We start from the raw sequence: 15,525 nt of genomic DNA, 5'->3' as shown, positions 1-15,525 counted from the left end.
AGAGGCCACCCTGCTTGGTGGGAGCTTGAAGATTGAATCGCAGTGGGCGTGTTTTAAATGCTTGAGAGTTTGGTCAGGCTGGGGAGAAAACATTTAATAAAAAACAAAATTGATATTTAGTAATATTGATGGTAAACATTGTTTGATTGAAGCTTGGGAAAGTGTTAATGGTTCAACCTAAGAAAAATGTGCCAGTTTATACTTAGAAATGTCACAGTGGGGGCAACCACGGGGGCGGGGGGTGCTCAGCTGATTAAGTGTCTGCCTTTGGCTCAGGTCATGATCTCAGGGTTCTGGAATCAAGCTCCACATCGGGCTTCCTGCTCGGCGGGGGGTCTGCTTCTCTCTCTCTCTCTCTGCCCTTCCCCCCAACTTGTTCTCTCTTTCTCTCTAATAAAGAAAATCTTCTTTAAAAAGGGGGAAAAAAGGAAATGTCAGAGTGCTGGGGCATCTTACTGGCTCAGTTGGTAGAGGTTGTGAGTTTGAGCCCCATGTTGGGTATAGAGAATAAAATTTAAGAATAAAATTTAAAATAAAAACTAAAACTAAAACTAAAATAAAAAATAAAATGTAAAATTAAAATAAAATTAAAAAAAAAAAAGAAGTGTCACAGTGGTAACAGCCAGCAAAGCAGTGACAGAGCCCCTTTCTTTGAAACTTTCTATAAGGCCTGAAACTCCCTCCCTGAGTGAGGGCATACCTAGGTGCCAAAACATGCCTTAAAAAGGAGGGTACATGGGGCGCCTGGATGGCTCAGTTAGTTAAGTGTCTGACTCTTGATTTTGGCTCAGGTCATAATCTCAAGGTCTCAGAGGTCAGAAGACTGTGGACACAAAGCCCTGGAGAAGTCACCGTTGCCATATCCCAAGCATATTCCATGTTCAGGAAAAAAGCATTAGGTAAAATGTAGGGATGAGAATATAAAGTAAAGAGTTATGCATATATCTAAAAATGAAGGTTCGAACATTCTCATAATGCAGGTTCTGTGATTCCTCGTGCCTGGCTAGTAATGGTTCAGAACCCACATCCTGTGTGTATATTTCCCTCTTCCTTCCTCCTTGGAATTACTGTATTCAGTGTCGTGCCACATTACCCTCACAGCCCCGTCTGTTCCTTGCATACTTCACCTGGGAAGGTCCCTCAGGACCCTTGCTGAATTTCAGAGTTGGTGAACGTCACCTCCCATGGACACGTGAGAAACCCAGATCACATTTTGAAGATCATCTCCTTCCAGTTACCTGGCTGAAGTTGGAGACTCCTTCCTTCCTTCATTAATTTATGTTTTCATTCAACAAATACCGTGTGCTTAAAATGTGCCAGGCTTTGTGGATACCGTGTCCTCACCCTCCTAGAACTTTGGATCTAAGGGAGGGTGGGTACATTTTAAATAATCACACTAATGACTACATAATGCTAGTTGTGAGAAGGATTTGTGTGTGTGTGTGTGTGTGTGTGTGTGTGTGTGTGTGTGTGTGTGTTTTAAAGATCTTATTTATTTATTTGAGAGAGAGATTCAGTGAGAGAGAGCACGAGAGGGGAGAAGGTCAGAGGGAGAAGCAGACTCCCCGGGGAGCCGGGGCCCTGACGTGGGACTTGATCCCGGGACTCCGGGATCATGACCTGAGATGAAGGCAGCTGCCCAACCAACTGAGCCACCCAGGTGCCTTGTGCTAAGGGTTTTGAAGCAAGAGACAGTGCTCTGAGGCATTATAGCAAGGAGACTTCTTTTAAGAGGTCATGGAACCCTCACTAACAAAGTGATAGCTAACTTAAAGTTTGAAGAGTGGGTGGGAATAATCTAGGCAAAACAAAAGATATCTTCAGGGAGAACTCTTTAGAAAACTGAAATAGCATATGCAAAGGGCCTGAGGCAGGAAGGATCTGATGGCCATTGACAGAAGGCTATTACCTCTGGAATCTAGTGAATGAAAGGGGCAAATGATGCTACCTGAAGCTTGGGGACATAGAAGCTTGGGGACATAGATTTGGCAGAAGCCAAATCATACAGGCATAACAGGCCTTGTTATGTTTTGAACTTTGCTCTGAGCTTATGTGAAAGTGTTTTCTACATTCTCCTCAAAAGGGTTCTATGGCATGCATCAGAGGCAGTGCTGAGAGCATCAACCCGCTGTTGGTGCAGAGAAACTTGTCTAGCTCCTCTTACATTTCCTGCATCACTTATTATAAACGACTTCACAAGCATGGAGTTCCGGGCTTTAAAAAGTTTCCTTTTGATACGTGATCTCAAGTTCTCCAGCGACGTTTCCCTACTCTGTAGATGGGGTGTGGCCATTCACCTGCATCAGAGTCGCTTTGTTTTGGGGTTTTTTTTTTTGTTTTTTTCCCCCTCCGCCTTCTCTTTTCCACTTAGCTATTGACTGTCCGGGAAGGTTTCTTGGTGTCTAGTTCTTACTTACGTCCCATGCTTTTCTGACCTCAGACTTTTCCATTCCCAAACCAGAGCCTTCACCGCCTTTTGTCGGTAGATGCCTGCTTCCCATTATACACAGAAAATTTAGGGCGCCTTTCATACGGGTCAAGAGCAATTATAAACATTTACGCTTACTACAGTTCTTTTTCTGTCACTTCTTGCAGATTTAAGTGTCATTTTATTCTTTGTTTGCCTGATATTTTGAAGTTTGGCCACACAGTCTTTTCCCCCAGGAATTACATCATGAGTTCACTCACTTTCTTTTTAAAGGAGTGTTTTCTCCATGTAGTAGAATTGTTTCCTCTTTTATGGAACACTGTCTCTGTCTCTTTTTTTCCTCTTAGTTTTTTCCAGGATGGACTGAAAGCAGTTGAGAGCCTCAAGCCTTCCATTGAGACACTTTCAACAGACCTTCACACAGTAAGCGACTTCCCTCCCACATAAATGAGTGTTGAAACAGTTTTTATGCAATGAATGCTTTGATTTAAACGTTGTTTCTGTATGATCCCGTGTTTGCAAGCTGACAGCTGGGTGGTGCCCCCTGTACGATGGAGTCCCCATGGCCATCTCTGTCCTGGCTGGGGGGGGCGGGGAGGCGTTTGTTGCATTTCTGTGGCCACACCCTGTGACCTCCAGCACCTTCCTGCACCTCAGCCCTGCTTCTCTCTTTGTTTTGTTTTTTAAAGATCAAACAGGCCCAGGATGAAGAAAGAAGGCAGCTGATACAGCTTCGAGATATTCTGAAATCAGCTTTGCAGGTTGAACAGAAAGAGGTGAGGGGATTTAATTTTGAAAGATGGCTCTTGTATACCTGTGTCTCAGAGGCTTTGGGACAAACGAATGTGACATTCAGGTCCTCCAGGAGCTCACGGTCCACTCTGGGGCTCTATTGGGCCAGCACCGAGTGTTTGGTTTACTCCTTAAGTTTGGTTTTCTGAAACCCATCTTTTTAGATCTGTTTATTTCATGGGGTGAGTGTTTGTTTACTGGAGACCCAGCCTTCATGGCAGTGTATAACCCCTTCTCTGCTCTCTAGTCTTAGATGAGTAGCTCTCAACATCTCTGTTACGTAGATACTCGGTATCAATGCTGTTGATTTTCTGCCTGAAACTTTGTGATTTCTGTGGCCCTGTGTATGTGGCATCACCAGGTACCGGGTAGCCACCCGCACCCTCAGCCCTGAGATCCCACTCTGTAAAACGCTCTTACAATGGCATTTCCATGAGCAGGACCCCTCAGTTTCTCTGGGATCATTTCTTTCCTATAATCCCTTTCCTGCATGCTGACACATTCACGGTGACAGTGTTTTGGAGGATTTTTAAAAACATATTAAAAAGTAAATTTTTAAGGTAATTCTATGATCTGTTTACTGCAGGGTGGATATTATAATATGAAATTTAACATAATCCCCTTCCTTGTACATAAAGAAATGTATCTAAATGTATAGCTAGTCGATTTCAGATAAATAATGATTAAACTACTTAGCAGAGTGTGAAGTTCACAGTCGGCAGTTTGGTATGCTCAATTTTAAGTTCCTGTACTAAAACTGAATATTGTTGTTTCTCTCCCAAATGCATTTACCTTTGTGACCGAAGTCTAGGAGAGTAAGTAGTTCAGCATTTTAATCAATTGGAGAGTTTTGCATGCTTTCTTCATGAATTTAAATTACTTTCCTCCATGCATACATTAATAGCCAGTAGCATTTTTAACCCACTGAGCCACCCAGGCACCCCCTGCCAGTAGCATTTTTAATTTTAACCCTTTCTGTGGGTTTTACTAAAGGGTAAAGAATTTGGATTCACGAATACTACTGAATGGAAAATTTCCAAGTTTGAGGTTTATACATTTGCTGTTGTCCCTTCCTGGAAGCAGAGTGACTCACCCCCTCCCTCCCCTTCCGCTGCCTAGCTGAATTCTTCATGTGCTTCTCGGCCATCCGCAGCCCTGCCTCTGGAGACCGTCTCTGCTCACCCCAGCCCCGGTGATCTGAGTTCCTGTTCTTTCAATCAGGAAAGACTCCTTATGGGTTATTGGCTGTATCTTCAAGTGCACAGATGCTTTTTCTCTAGCTAGACCTTGAGCAGCTTGAGGATGCCCTCCTGCCTTCTGTGCCTCACTGGCCATCACATTGTGGGACCATATTGCTCATTTACTAGGCTTTCGATAGACATGGGTCAGCTAAGTGAGGTTGGCAGATCGAGGTCGTATGTGAGTGCTCGAAATTACCCATGGGATGGTGGTTTCCTCCCAGTCTGGAGAATATAGATCCTGACACTTTGATGTTCCCAAACGTGGGCGATAAGCAGAAAAATGAAAAGGAGAAAAAGATCTTGGAGTATGGAGGAAATAGTGGCTTAGATGTGACTAGAAGCATTGATGCTGGTGTGGGAGCCCCAACGCTGTCAGAGCAGCCGGCTCCCCAGCACAGCTCTTGGGGGTGCTGAGAGCCGCTCTCTTCTGAAAAGGAACATCAAACCCACAAAGCCAAGCTCAGGTTTACAATAGAGGAGAGCAGAGGCTGGAGTTGAATGGTCCTCTGGGCACAGTACAAAGGCCATGTTTACTTGGGCTGAGCTGAATTAGGAGGTTTGAGGAAACTGGCTGTCATCAGCTGCTGATTTATGGCTTTGCAGAAAAGTGTAGCAAATCCACCAGCACACACCAGAAGTCTTTATGGTTTATGGAGTTCGTGTGTTTTTGTTGACCAGCCCAGCTGCCCACAACTGCACAGAGGGATCCTAAGAATCTTCTTTACTGCTCCTCTTCGGCTTTCGCCCAAAGATGGAACTCTCCAGTCTCCTGCCTGTGGTTGTGTCGTGCTGGTTGAATTAATCTCTGCATTGCTTTTTGATGATGGTATTCCATAGATTGGATGGTCTTTGAACACAGGCGCCAGGAAGAAGGAAATATGGATAAGTGGAATTTTATATATTATTAAAAACATTTTACGACTGAGGTCCCATCTCTTCCCGTTACAGCAAGAATTGACCATTGGGCTCTCTCCTTATTTAGCTCTCATTCCCTTTTTTGGGATTCTCTCTCTCAGACTTAGAAAGCTGAAGGTGTTGATAGTTTTGATTTAACGTTTACAAAAATTCTTGCTACATGATTTCAGTTCACGGGGTGCCTGGGTGGTTCAGTCAGTTAAGCGACTAAAGAATTTCAGTTCACGTGAATTAGGTAACGTGCCCCAGGGAAACTGCACTGATGGTTGGTGGGAGCCCTTCTCCTGTTTCCTTCCTGTGGATCTCAGACCTCAGTCATGTGGTCTTCGTGAAGAACGTGGCTCTTGTATATGGCGGCTTTGGGCTGCTTCTCTTCGTCACATTTTGGGAAGAAGACTGTGCCGTTATGATCCCGGTGCCCCCATACCTCCTGGCATTTGTATTTTTTGGTATTTCTGCTGTCTGTAAAGAAGATTGTGATGTTTGATTTTTGCACTTTTATTACGAAATTTTTCAGGCTTATAGAAGAAATAACTGTGCAGTAAATACCTATATATGCATCGTAGTTTCACCACCTGGGAAAGTTAAAGCCGTCCAGTACTGCTCATTCTTGCATGAGCCTTCTGCTTCCCCATCCACGTCCATCCCATCTCAGTCCTGTGGGACAGATTCCACTGCAGTGCCGGCAGGGTCTCTGACAAAACCTCACTGGTGGCGTGTGGCTTCTCTGCTGTTCGCTGTTGAGAACCCAGACTTATGCCTCTGGCGGGAGGGCTCGGCCTCTGGGAGCCGGTGTTGGTAGGCCTGAGGGCTGACACCACCATGATTTTCCCACTCCGGACACCTCAGGTGTGGTCTCTCTTTAGGTCAGCTTTAGGCTCCCCCTTTTCTTTCTCTCTCTCTCTCTTTTTTTTTTTTTTTTTAAGATTTTATTTATTTATTTGCGAGAGGGCAAGCACAAACTGAGGGAGGCACACAGAGAGAAGCAGGCTCCCCGCTGAGCAGGGAGCCCAATGTGGGGCTCGATCCCAGGACCTTGAGATCATGACCTGAGCCGAAGGCATACGCTTAACCGACTGAGCCACCCAGGCATCCCTGTGCTCCCACTTGTCAAGTGTCCCTGTCCGGTAGGGATGTGTTTGAACAGTATGTACTGTCCAGGGAGCAGAGGTCCGTGACAGCCAGAATTCGCTTCTGGCTCGGGCTTTTCTAGTCTAGGCTCGCGTATCTTATCATGCCTGAATCTGGCTTTAAGCACACCCCTCCGGGCAGGTGTTCACTTCCTTGTGTCTCTGCCAAGCTCCCAGTGGCCTGACTGTCCTTCAGTTCGCCCTGCATGGAAGACTCGTTCGTTGGTCACACATTCAACTTCCGTTTTCTTCTCTCCTCTCTCTCTCTCTCTCTCTAAGATTTTACTCATTTTTGAGAGAGAGCAGTTGAGGGGGAGGGAGCGGGAGAGAGCATCTGAAGCTGACTCCGCTGAACACAGAGCTTGTTGCGGGGCCTCGTCTCATGACCGTGAAATCACGATCCGAGCCAAAAGGCTCAACTGATTGTGCCACCCAGGCGCCTCAACCCCCATTTTCTTCGCATTTACTCTAGGCCAGGCACCGCACAGTGATAGATACAGTTCTGGTCTCTTGAAGGGCTTGCAGTCTGGGGGTAGGGTCAGAAACTTGGGGAGAGCTCCAGGGGCGGGGAGCTCCCAAGACGGGCGTCTCCCCCGTGTGGGAGACGGGTGTGTGTGCCGGGCGGCTTCGTGTGTCGGGAGTGTGGGTTTGGAGGGAATTCAGAGTCCGCAGAGTCCCAGCAGGTGGGGCAGGTGGGGCAGGTGGGCCAGTGCTGACCACGTTGGAAAATTCGCCTGAGTAACTGTCCAGCAGAGCAGAAGAGCATGGATTAACCGTAGGTCTTCACTTCCTACTAGGATGGCGTGGAGCAAGCTACCCGACCCCCCCACGCCTTGGTCCCTTCTTCCGTGCAACAGGAATGATGCTGTTAGGAGCCATACAACCTCGGAGAGTTGTCACGAGGTCTAGAGCAGAGTCTCTATAAAGCACTCCACACATTGTCTTGAGAAACAGGTTCTAGTTCGTTCATTCATTTAACAGAGACTGTGCTTATAGATGCCAAAGAGCCAGAGTGGACCAAGAAAATACGTAATTCCCACCGCTTGGTGGTTGCGCAGTGATGGATGTTGGGGTGTCGTCTCTGACAGGTCGTCCTTCGGCCCACTTGACCCTCCTCCCCACGCTGACTTAGGAGCCACCCCAGCCCAGCCTCCGGTGACCGCCCCCGCTCCTGATCCCCGGCTCTCCCCCTTCCCCGACTGCCTGCCTCCACACGCCCCCGCCTGTCCCCTCGAGGCGTCGGGGTCTGTCTGTGGTTCAGCCATGCCTGCTTGCCTCATTTCTGGGGTTTTTCCAGGCACTTGATAACTGCAACCAGAATCCAGACAACAGACTTGCGGGCAGCTGGGCTCAGTCCACAGGTGCAGCGGGAGTCTGAGAGGGGAGAAAAGCGTACTTGCTGGAGCCCACGCAGCAGCGTCAGAGCCTGGATTTGAGCCCTGGTCTATTCCACGGCAAGCCTGTTCCCTTTAGCCAGGTTATGTGACTTTAATAATACCGTGTATCAGACAGAAGCTTCTTAAAAAATACCCAGAGAGAATGGGGAACGTGTGGGAGTGAGATTTGAAAGTGCTGCTCTTAGACCGTGGCTTGGCGCCTGCCTGGCAAAGCCTCCAGCGCCTGGTTGTGTCCGTGAGAGTAAGCCACCTGTTGTGCCCTGAGAAGGTGCCTGGACGTGTGTGGGACATACTTGGACATTACCGCTCTCCCTTGGTAGAGTAACTTTAAGCATCCAGGGGTGACTCCTTGGCAATCCATTCATCACAAGAATTATCTGAATACAGACTTTCTAAGAGGTAGGAAAGGTAAAGTGTGTGAGTTTGTTGTCATTTTTTAGATTATTTATTTATTTATTTATTTGAGCGAGCACGAGTGTGTACATGACTGGGGGGAGGGGCAGAGGGAGAGGGAGAAGCAGACTCCCCACTGAGCAGGGAGCCCAGTGTGGGGCTTGATCCCAGGACCTCGGGATCATGACCTGGGCTCAACCACCACACACTTAACCGACTGAACCACCCAGGCCAGGCACCCTTAAAGTGTGTAAGTTTTTACGATGTTCTAGGGTCTTAGGGAATCCCAGGGTTACTTCTGATGTAATGAGTAAACATTTATGTGTATAACATACGCAACGTCATCACTCTTTTTTCCCCTGTTCCTCAAATATTAAATCTGCTGCTAATCTGGGCATTCTCTGTCTTGGCAGGACCCCATGTGTGACACTTCATATGGCCACGTGACCCTTAGGGTCACGGATGGTTCCATGTCTGAGAACTTGGATGGGTGTCACAGGATAGAGGATATGTGCCTTGTGAGCATCCAGAAAATGCCCACTTAACCTGTGTGATTTAGAAATATGGACAGTCTCCATGTTGTAAGACTCGCTCAGTCAAGTCCTAGGCTTCCTTGGCTTTTCTAGGGAAGTGCAGATTGTGATGGAGAGTCTCCCAGAGCCCGGGTAACGTGGATAGCCCAGCCCCTAGCCACTTGCCTCTCTGTGTGTTAGATTCTTCTCTTCCTCAGAAATACAGGCTCTTTTCTCTTGGATTACATTTCATTGAGCTGCAGTCTTGGTTATGTGAAAACACAGACTTCATTTGTCACCCCTTTAGCTGGTCAGGTATTATATAAAATACCTGTATGAGCAGGTGAAGAGAGGCCGTTTTTGTTGGCTCACCTAGAGGTCACCTTAAAGATGCTGAAATAATTAGTTCTAAAGCAGATTCAATTTCATGTCAAATGGATTATGTTCCTCTTACTTACACATTTTAAATTGTACAGCTGCAGACTTGCTTCCACGTTTTAATTGATTCAGGAAATGCCTGCTCCAAAGAATAAAACCATAATTTCTTACTTAAAGTCTCTGGCGAGAGGTCTGATTCTGCTGAAGACAGAAATGCCCTTTATCCTGCTTGCAAGGCCTGTGAGCGTCCTGATTAACATGCTTGGTGTGAGTACTTCCAGCGGTGTTGTCACATGACTCCCCACTCACTTTGTGCAGGGCTTTTTTTCCTCCCTAAATCAATAGTCGTATTTCTCGGTTGTGCGATTTAGTCTTTTGACAGGTTTATTTTTAGTCTTTCAAAGACATTCGTATAGGTGAGCAACACTTCTCTGTTTCTCCTCTGCCACCTTTATTCCCAGTAGTGCTTAAAGCTGGGTTTGCTCTAGATTTCTAGTGCTAACATTCTGCCCTTTTGAGAGAATGTGGGAACTGGCACCGTCCTCACCTGATGAATGAGTTGTTTGCCCTGGTTGTCTGGAGGCAGGAGTGCTGTGTGAACTCTATGTGAAAAATGAGGACGTTTCTCCTGTTTTGGGGTCTGTTTGTTTAGGCTCTGTTCTCAGTTCAATAATGGGATGCCTGAGCACATTACTGTTTTCTCAAGTAAAGATTTTCTTTTAATTTTCTTATTTTGCAGAGTTGTCCCATTTATATTTCACAGTTAAAAAGTCAGTGCTTTAAAAAAAAAAAAAAAAAAAAAAGCCTGTGCTAGACAGACCATGTTCATGGAATGGAGGATTTAATACCATTCAGATGGCCACAGCCCCCGGACTGATTGGCAGATTCAGTGCCATCCCTGTCAAAATCCCCTCTTCCTTCTTACAGAAATGGACAAGCTGATTCTAAAACCCGTAAGGAAATGCAAGGGACCCAGAATAGTCCTAACAGTCTTGAAAATGAACACAAGTTGGAGGACTCACACTTCCTGATTTCAGAACTCACCATAAAGCTATAATAATCAAGACAATGTGGTACATTATGGTGACTAACATAACACAGTTTAAAAAAAAAAAAAAGGACAGTGTGGTACTGCCGCAAGGACAGACTTACTGATAAGTGAAACAGAATTGGGAGTCCAGAAAGAAACCGTTAGACGTATGACCAGTCGATTTTTCAACATGGGCGCTAAGACAATTCAGTGAGGAAAGAACAGTCTTATAAACAAGTGATGCTGGGACGACTGGATAGACAAGCAAAGGAATGAATGTGGATCCCTATCTCACACCATAACCAAAAATTAACTCAAAATGATCCAAGACCTAAATATAAGACCTGAAACTCAGATTCTTTTCTTTTTTTTTTTTTTAAGATTTTATTTATTTGTCAGAAAGCAAGAGCAAGAGAGAGTGAGCACAGGCAGACAGAATGGCAGGCAGAGGCGGAGGGAGAAGCAGGCTCCCTGCCGAGCAAGGAGCTGGATGTGGGACTCGTTCCAAGGATGCTGGGATCATCACCTGGGCCCAAGGCAGCCACTTAACCAACTGAGCCTCCCAGGCATTCCATGAAAAATTCTTAGACAAAAACATAGGTATAAATCTTCATGACCTTCAAGTAAGCCATGGTTTCTTAGATGTGACATCTAAAGTCCAAATGACGAAAGAAATAATAGATAAATTTCATCAAAATTTTAAAATGCTATGCTTCAAAACTCTTTAAAACGCTCAAGAAGCCGGGGGGCTTGCCGTTGTCTTCAGATAAAGGTGGAACTCTGACTCAAGTCTGTCTGTCCCTTCCACCCCTTGGCCCACTTTATCTTAGCTGCGCTAGCTGTCCTGGTTTCCTAGAGGACGACCGCAGCCGCCGCTCTCCTCTCCATGCCTTCATGTGCTGTCCGCTCTGCCCTGAACACCCTCCCCTTATTCTCCTCCTCATCTTGCTTTCGTCTTGAAAACTCCCTCCCTCCAGACTCCTGCGGCTTCCTCCACTTGGCCCTTCACTTCTAGAGTGTTTGTGTTCTTGGTTGGATCACATTGACTGTCGTGCATTAATTCTTGCTTCATTCGGCAGTGCCTGGTTTCCCCAAGGATAGTGGAGATGAGACAGTGTCTCGGGAGAGCCTCTGGTGAGGGCGCATGGAAGGAGCATCGAGGGGGACGTTGGAATTCCCTTCCGTTCTCCTCTCTGGCCCTAACAGGCTCTGCATCTTAACTCAATCGCTTATGTTCATCATGTTTCTTTTTCCTGTGTTACAAAATGGAGTGGGTGGAAGCTTCTCAGTAAACAGTTGGCCTGTGAACTCTGTTCTGTTTTGCTCCCCCACTTCCTTATGTCTGCTGGAATTTCCAGTGCTAGCATGGACAGCTCCTTTCCACACTTGGCTCAGGGCTTTGGATATCCTCTGTTCAATAGTTGAGCACCCACTGGATACCCAGGGTTTCGTTGACAGTCCTTGGCCTTGAGAAGCTGAAGACTAGAGTTTCCAGTTGGGGCAGACTCCGCCAGATTCTCTGCTGGCCAAGGGAACAGTCTACCCCGAGTCTGAGGCTGTTGGGTTCAGTGCTTCGGCCCCTCTGCTGGGTCGATGGGTCAGGAAGGGAATATGGTTCAATACCTGTTATGTACCAGGTGTTCACACGTGTTCTCTTACTCAGGCCTTACTCTACTTACCATTTTACTGGGTATCGTTTTCCTATTTTCCAAGGAAGAAACTGAGGCAGGGAGCTTACATAACTTTCCTAAAAGTAAGAGGTAGAAACACTGGGGATTTTTCTTGCCTAAAAGTGCTGCCTTTTCTAACACATCTGTTACCTTTCTTCTGGAGGCTGCTTTTGCTACACCAAGAGCTTCTTGCCATTATCAGGGACTTAAATCTCATAATTAAGTAAAATCTGTAACTTCCAAATGGCTCATTCTTCACCAGCCGGTTGGGGGATGCTGGTTTGACATTTCCTTCTCCAGCCTCACAGGTGGCATTAACGAATTCCTGGGTATGAGTTTTAGGTCCATTTTTTTTTTTTTTTTTTTTTGGTGTGCCGATAGGTGACATTTCTCTAGTTTAAAAAAAAAAAAACAAAAACTTAAGGACAGCTTTTTTAAAACTTGGAATCTGGACAGGATTAAAAACAACGTCTCAACCATTTTTAGGATTCGCAACTTCGCCAGAGTACAGCCTATAGTTTGCACCAGCCTCAGGGAAACAAAGAGCACGGGACCGAGCGGAACGGCAACCTGTACAAGAAGAGTGACGGGTAAGCGACCCTGTGGCTGGAGGTTGCGTGCGTGAGGATCTCCTGTGTCCGAAATTGCTCAGCTCTTTTTTTCTCCCCCATTTATCTGTAAGGATCCGAAAAGTGTGGCAGAAAAGGAAATGTTCGGTTAAAAACGGTTTCCTGACCATATCCCACGGCACCGTAAGTATTCTCTCTTAATCGTGGGCTGCTGCAGTGAGGTGAGGGGGGGACGCCAGCCCCTGGGCACGGTTTGGCCTTGACCATGCCTTTTAAAGCCCTCCCTGCTTGGGGAGCATGTCCGGGGGCCTTCTTGACGTGGTGCACCTCACCCCTGCTGACGCTGCTTCAGCCGGGAGAGCCTTGTGTCCTTGGCTGCCAGACCTGGTCTGGCGGTCTTCGTTTAGATGCTGGTGGCTTCCAGAAACACACAGTCCCCCACTTCCCAGGTGTTTTTGTCTCTGGAAATGGAACATCCCAGTAGGGAAGATTCCTACTTTTCCATGAAAGGGGAAGCGTTTCAGTAGTCAGTACTCTCTGAGACTCCGAAATCTAAGAAACAGAGATTTCAATCACGTTACTGTAGAAATCTAACACGCTGCGCCCAACCTTAAGACCTTTTTCTGTCATCCTGTGTGTAAGCATCTTTGCAAGAAACAGAGGCCTCTCTGCAGGGCCTGTTGAGAGACCAGTCAGTCTGAATAAAATGATTTCCTAATCTATCTTTCAGACCAGGGATTTTAACCACAGTCACAAACATAGCTGTTCATACCATGGTGCTGTTTCCCACAGTGGCTCAGCCGTGTCCTCACCTTACTGGTCGGACAGAATCTGAGAAATACCACGTAGGCTGGGAGACATTTTTGAAACGGTCTAAAGGCTGCGTTCTTGCTGTTTTGGCGCTGATGGGAACACTGATGGTGGCCAGCGTTTCTGTTCCCCAAGCAGGAGGCCTTATACTTGGTGCATTCGAGCAGCCCCAGACCTGTCAGGGAATGGAGATAACCCCGAGTCTTTGTCATTCCCCCACCCCCTCTTCCTACCAGTTCCCACCAGTTCCCCTGGTGATAGGCAGAGCCGGGCAGGAGCATAGCTGTAGACAGGTCGCAGCTCAACGTGGGTTCCAGAGAAACAGCTCTTCTCGTGACTTGTGTGAGGAAACAGAGGAGAACCCACGTGAGGCAGGAGCTGCAGCCTGGGTTATGTCCCACTGGGGGCCCCCTTCATTTTCACAGACTGCGCGTGGGGAAGAGAGACCGGGCCATAGCATATGTCCAGTGTCTGTAGGCACATCTTGGGACCTGTGGTCTAGGGATTGAATGTGTCTCTTGCCTGGGCAAATAGAGATCATGTCTCTTTTCTAAAGACCAGCCTTCACTGGCCTCCTTCGTGGTCATGACATCACTCCCCAGGCTGTGCACTTTGGATCCTGATGTGACGTTCTTTCCGTGTAGACGTATGCCGGAGTGCTGGGGAGGAGTGCTCAGGCCACAGGAGGCCGGTTTATCTAGTCACTGTGCCGCTTTAAAATTAAGACCACAGACTGGATGATGGCCAGGTTCCCTCCCTGCTCCAAGTGCCTGATTCTGTGCCCTGCTTCCAAATGATGGTTTTCTACTCAGTTGTTTGTTTTAATTCAGGTTTATTGCCTCCATGCAGAAAACTTCACAGACTAAGACCGAGTTTCATTTTATGTCTGTTTACAGCTCTTAAATCATTTGGTATATTTACCTCATTAAAGCATTCTGCTAGACCCAGGGCCTCGGCCTCAGGCAGTGAGTGGTTCTCCCTCCGAGACAGAAGTGAAAACAGGCCTAGGAATCCTTTGCTTACAGTGCGGACTTGGGCTCACAGCACGTGCATTACTTGAGCTTCTCTAGAAGACTCAGAGGCTCCGTTTCCTTTGAATGCCGATGGGTCGCTCCCGTGTTGGGCAGATAATACGGTTATAGCCAGCTTTACCAGCGTGCCCACAGCTCATCTTGTCACACAACTTTAGTATTTAACAAAGGCTGTGTGTTTAGGAGGGGGATCCCTCTCGGGAATCTGTGCGCACCCCATATGACTCACCCTGCCCTTCGCAGCCTGGGCTGGGAGCTGCGGGAGCAGCCGTTGCCTCTGGCCCTTGGCCTGGCCAGGAAAATCAGAGGGTTACTGGAGCAGGAGCTATGCACACGCCACAGCGCTGTCCTCCTCTCCTCCTCCTGTGTGCATTCTGCACACTCTGGAAGGCGGGATCTCCACCCGCCCGCCCCCCGCCCCCCGCACACATGCACACACATGCGTGCCACTGCACCCACATGGTGTTCCCGTGCCGCGATGTGAATTCACCTCTGCCGAGAAGGGGGTTTGAGAGATGCCTTTTTGTTTGATTTGGTTTGGATTTGGCTCCTTGTGTAACTTACCTTTGTAGCCAGCATCTCCCTGACTGGCTAATTTACCATCGGGGGAAAAGGGCAATTGTTCAAAGATCTGATTGAGTGAATGGAGACCTGAGAGCAGTATCTGGTGCCCAGCAGAGAATTAGATCTTGACGCAGCGGAAGCACAGGGTGGATTTGCGCTGTTTGGAAAACCAGTTTCTTCCCAGAAAGCTGGCAGCCTTTGGGAAGAAAGACTGTTGTGTTCTGCATTCTAGCAGAGGGACGGTGATAACATCCGGATGAATTCAGTGAAAGCCGTAGTTGGTATTCCCCATTAGCCAAGATTAATTGTGTTTTCTGGCACTGGGAAGAAGGGATCCTTGGGACCAAATAACTAATTGAGTATCATCTTTGCCAAGTGCATCCCTTTGCCACACCGCCAAAGACTGGGGTCTTTTTAAACTGGAAGAAACGTCCCCTGGTTCTTATGTAGTCTCATTTTTAGTTTTAATGATCATCAGTCATGAAGAATACAGACTTCCTATTTTAAGCTTGAGAAATTGGGAAAAAATTGAATAGCATTATTAAAATGAGTGGAGCTCTGATAATCGGTGCCTTGAGTCAAATACAAAAATCTTTCCCTCTCCTTCCTTTCTATGAAGCCAGAGCTTTTCAAATTAAGTTCTCAAAGAGCTCTGGTGTCTGCTG

At 47.0% G+C, this 15,525-nt stretch overlaps 1 protein-coding gene across 4 annotated transcripts in view; it reads left to right on the top strand.

Moving 5' to 3' along the window:
* The window catches only part of ASAP2 (ArfGAP with SH3 domain, ankyrin repeat and PH domain 2), a 168,894-nt gene that overhangs the window by 107,087 nt on the left and 46,282 nt on the right, over positions 1-15,525 (top strand). For all 4 annotated transcript variants that reach the window (XM_080813411.1, XM_080813410.1, XM_080813409.1 and 1 more), the window contains exons 8-11: positions 2,776-2,851; positions 3,118-3,204; positions 12,373-12,476; positions 12,569-12,638. In XM_080813411.1, the coding sequence (XP_080669537.1) occupies positions 2,776-2,851; positions 3,118-3,204; positions 12,373-12,476; positions 12,569-12,638 (337 nt within the window). The remainder of the gene's footprint in view (positions 1-2,775; positions 2,852-3,117; positions 3,205-12,372; positions 12,477-12,568; positions 12,639-15,525) is intronic.

Source organism: Martes martes (genome assembly GCF_963455335.1).
Source record: "Martes martes genome assembly, chromosome: 9".
Taxonomy (NCBI): Eukaryota; Metazoa; Chordata; class Mammalia; order Carnivora; family Mustelidae; genus Martes; species Martes martes.
Note: the sequence above shows the minus strand (reverse complement) of the source record. Positions and strands in the feature narration are given on the sequence as shown.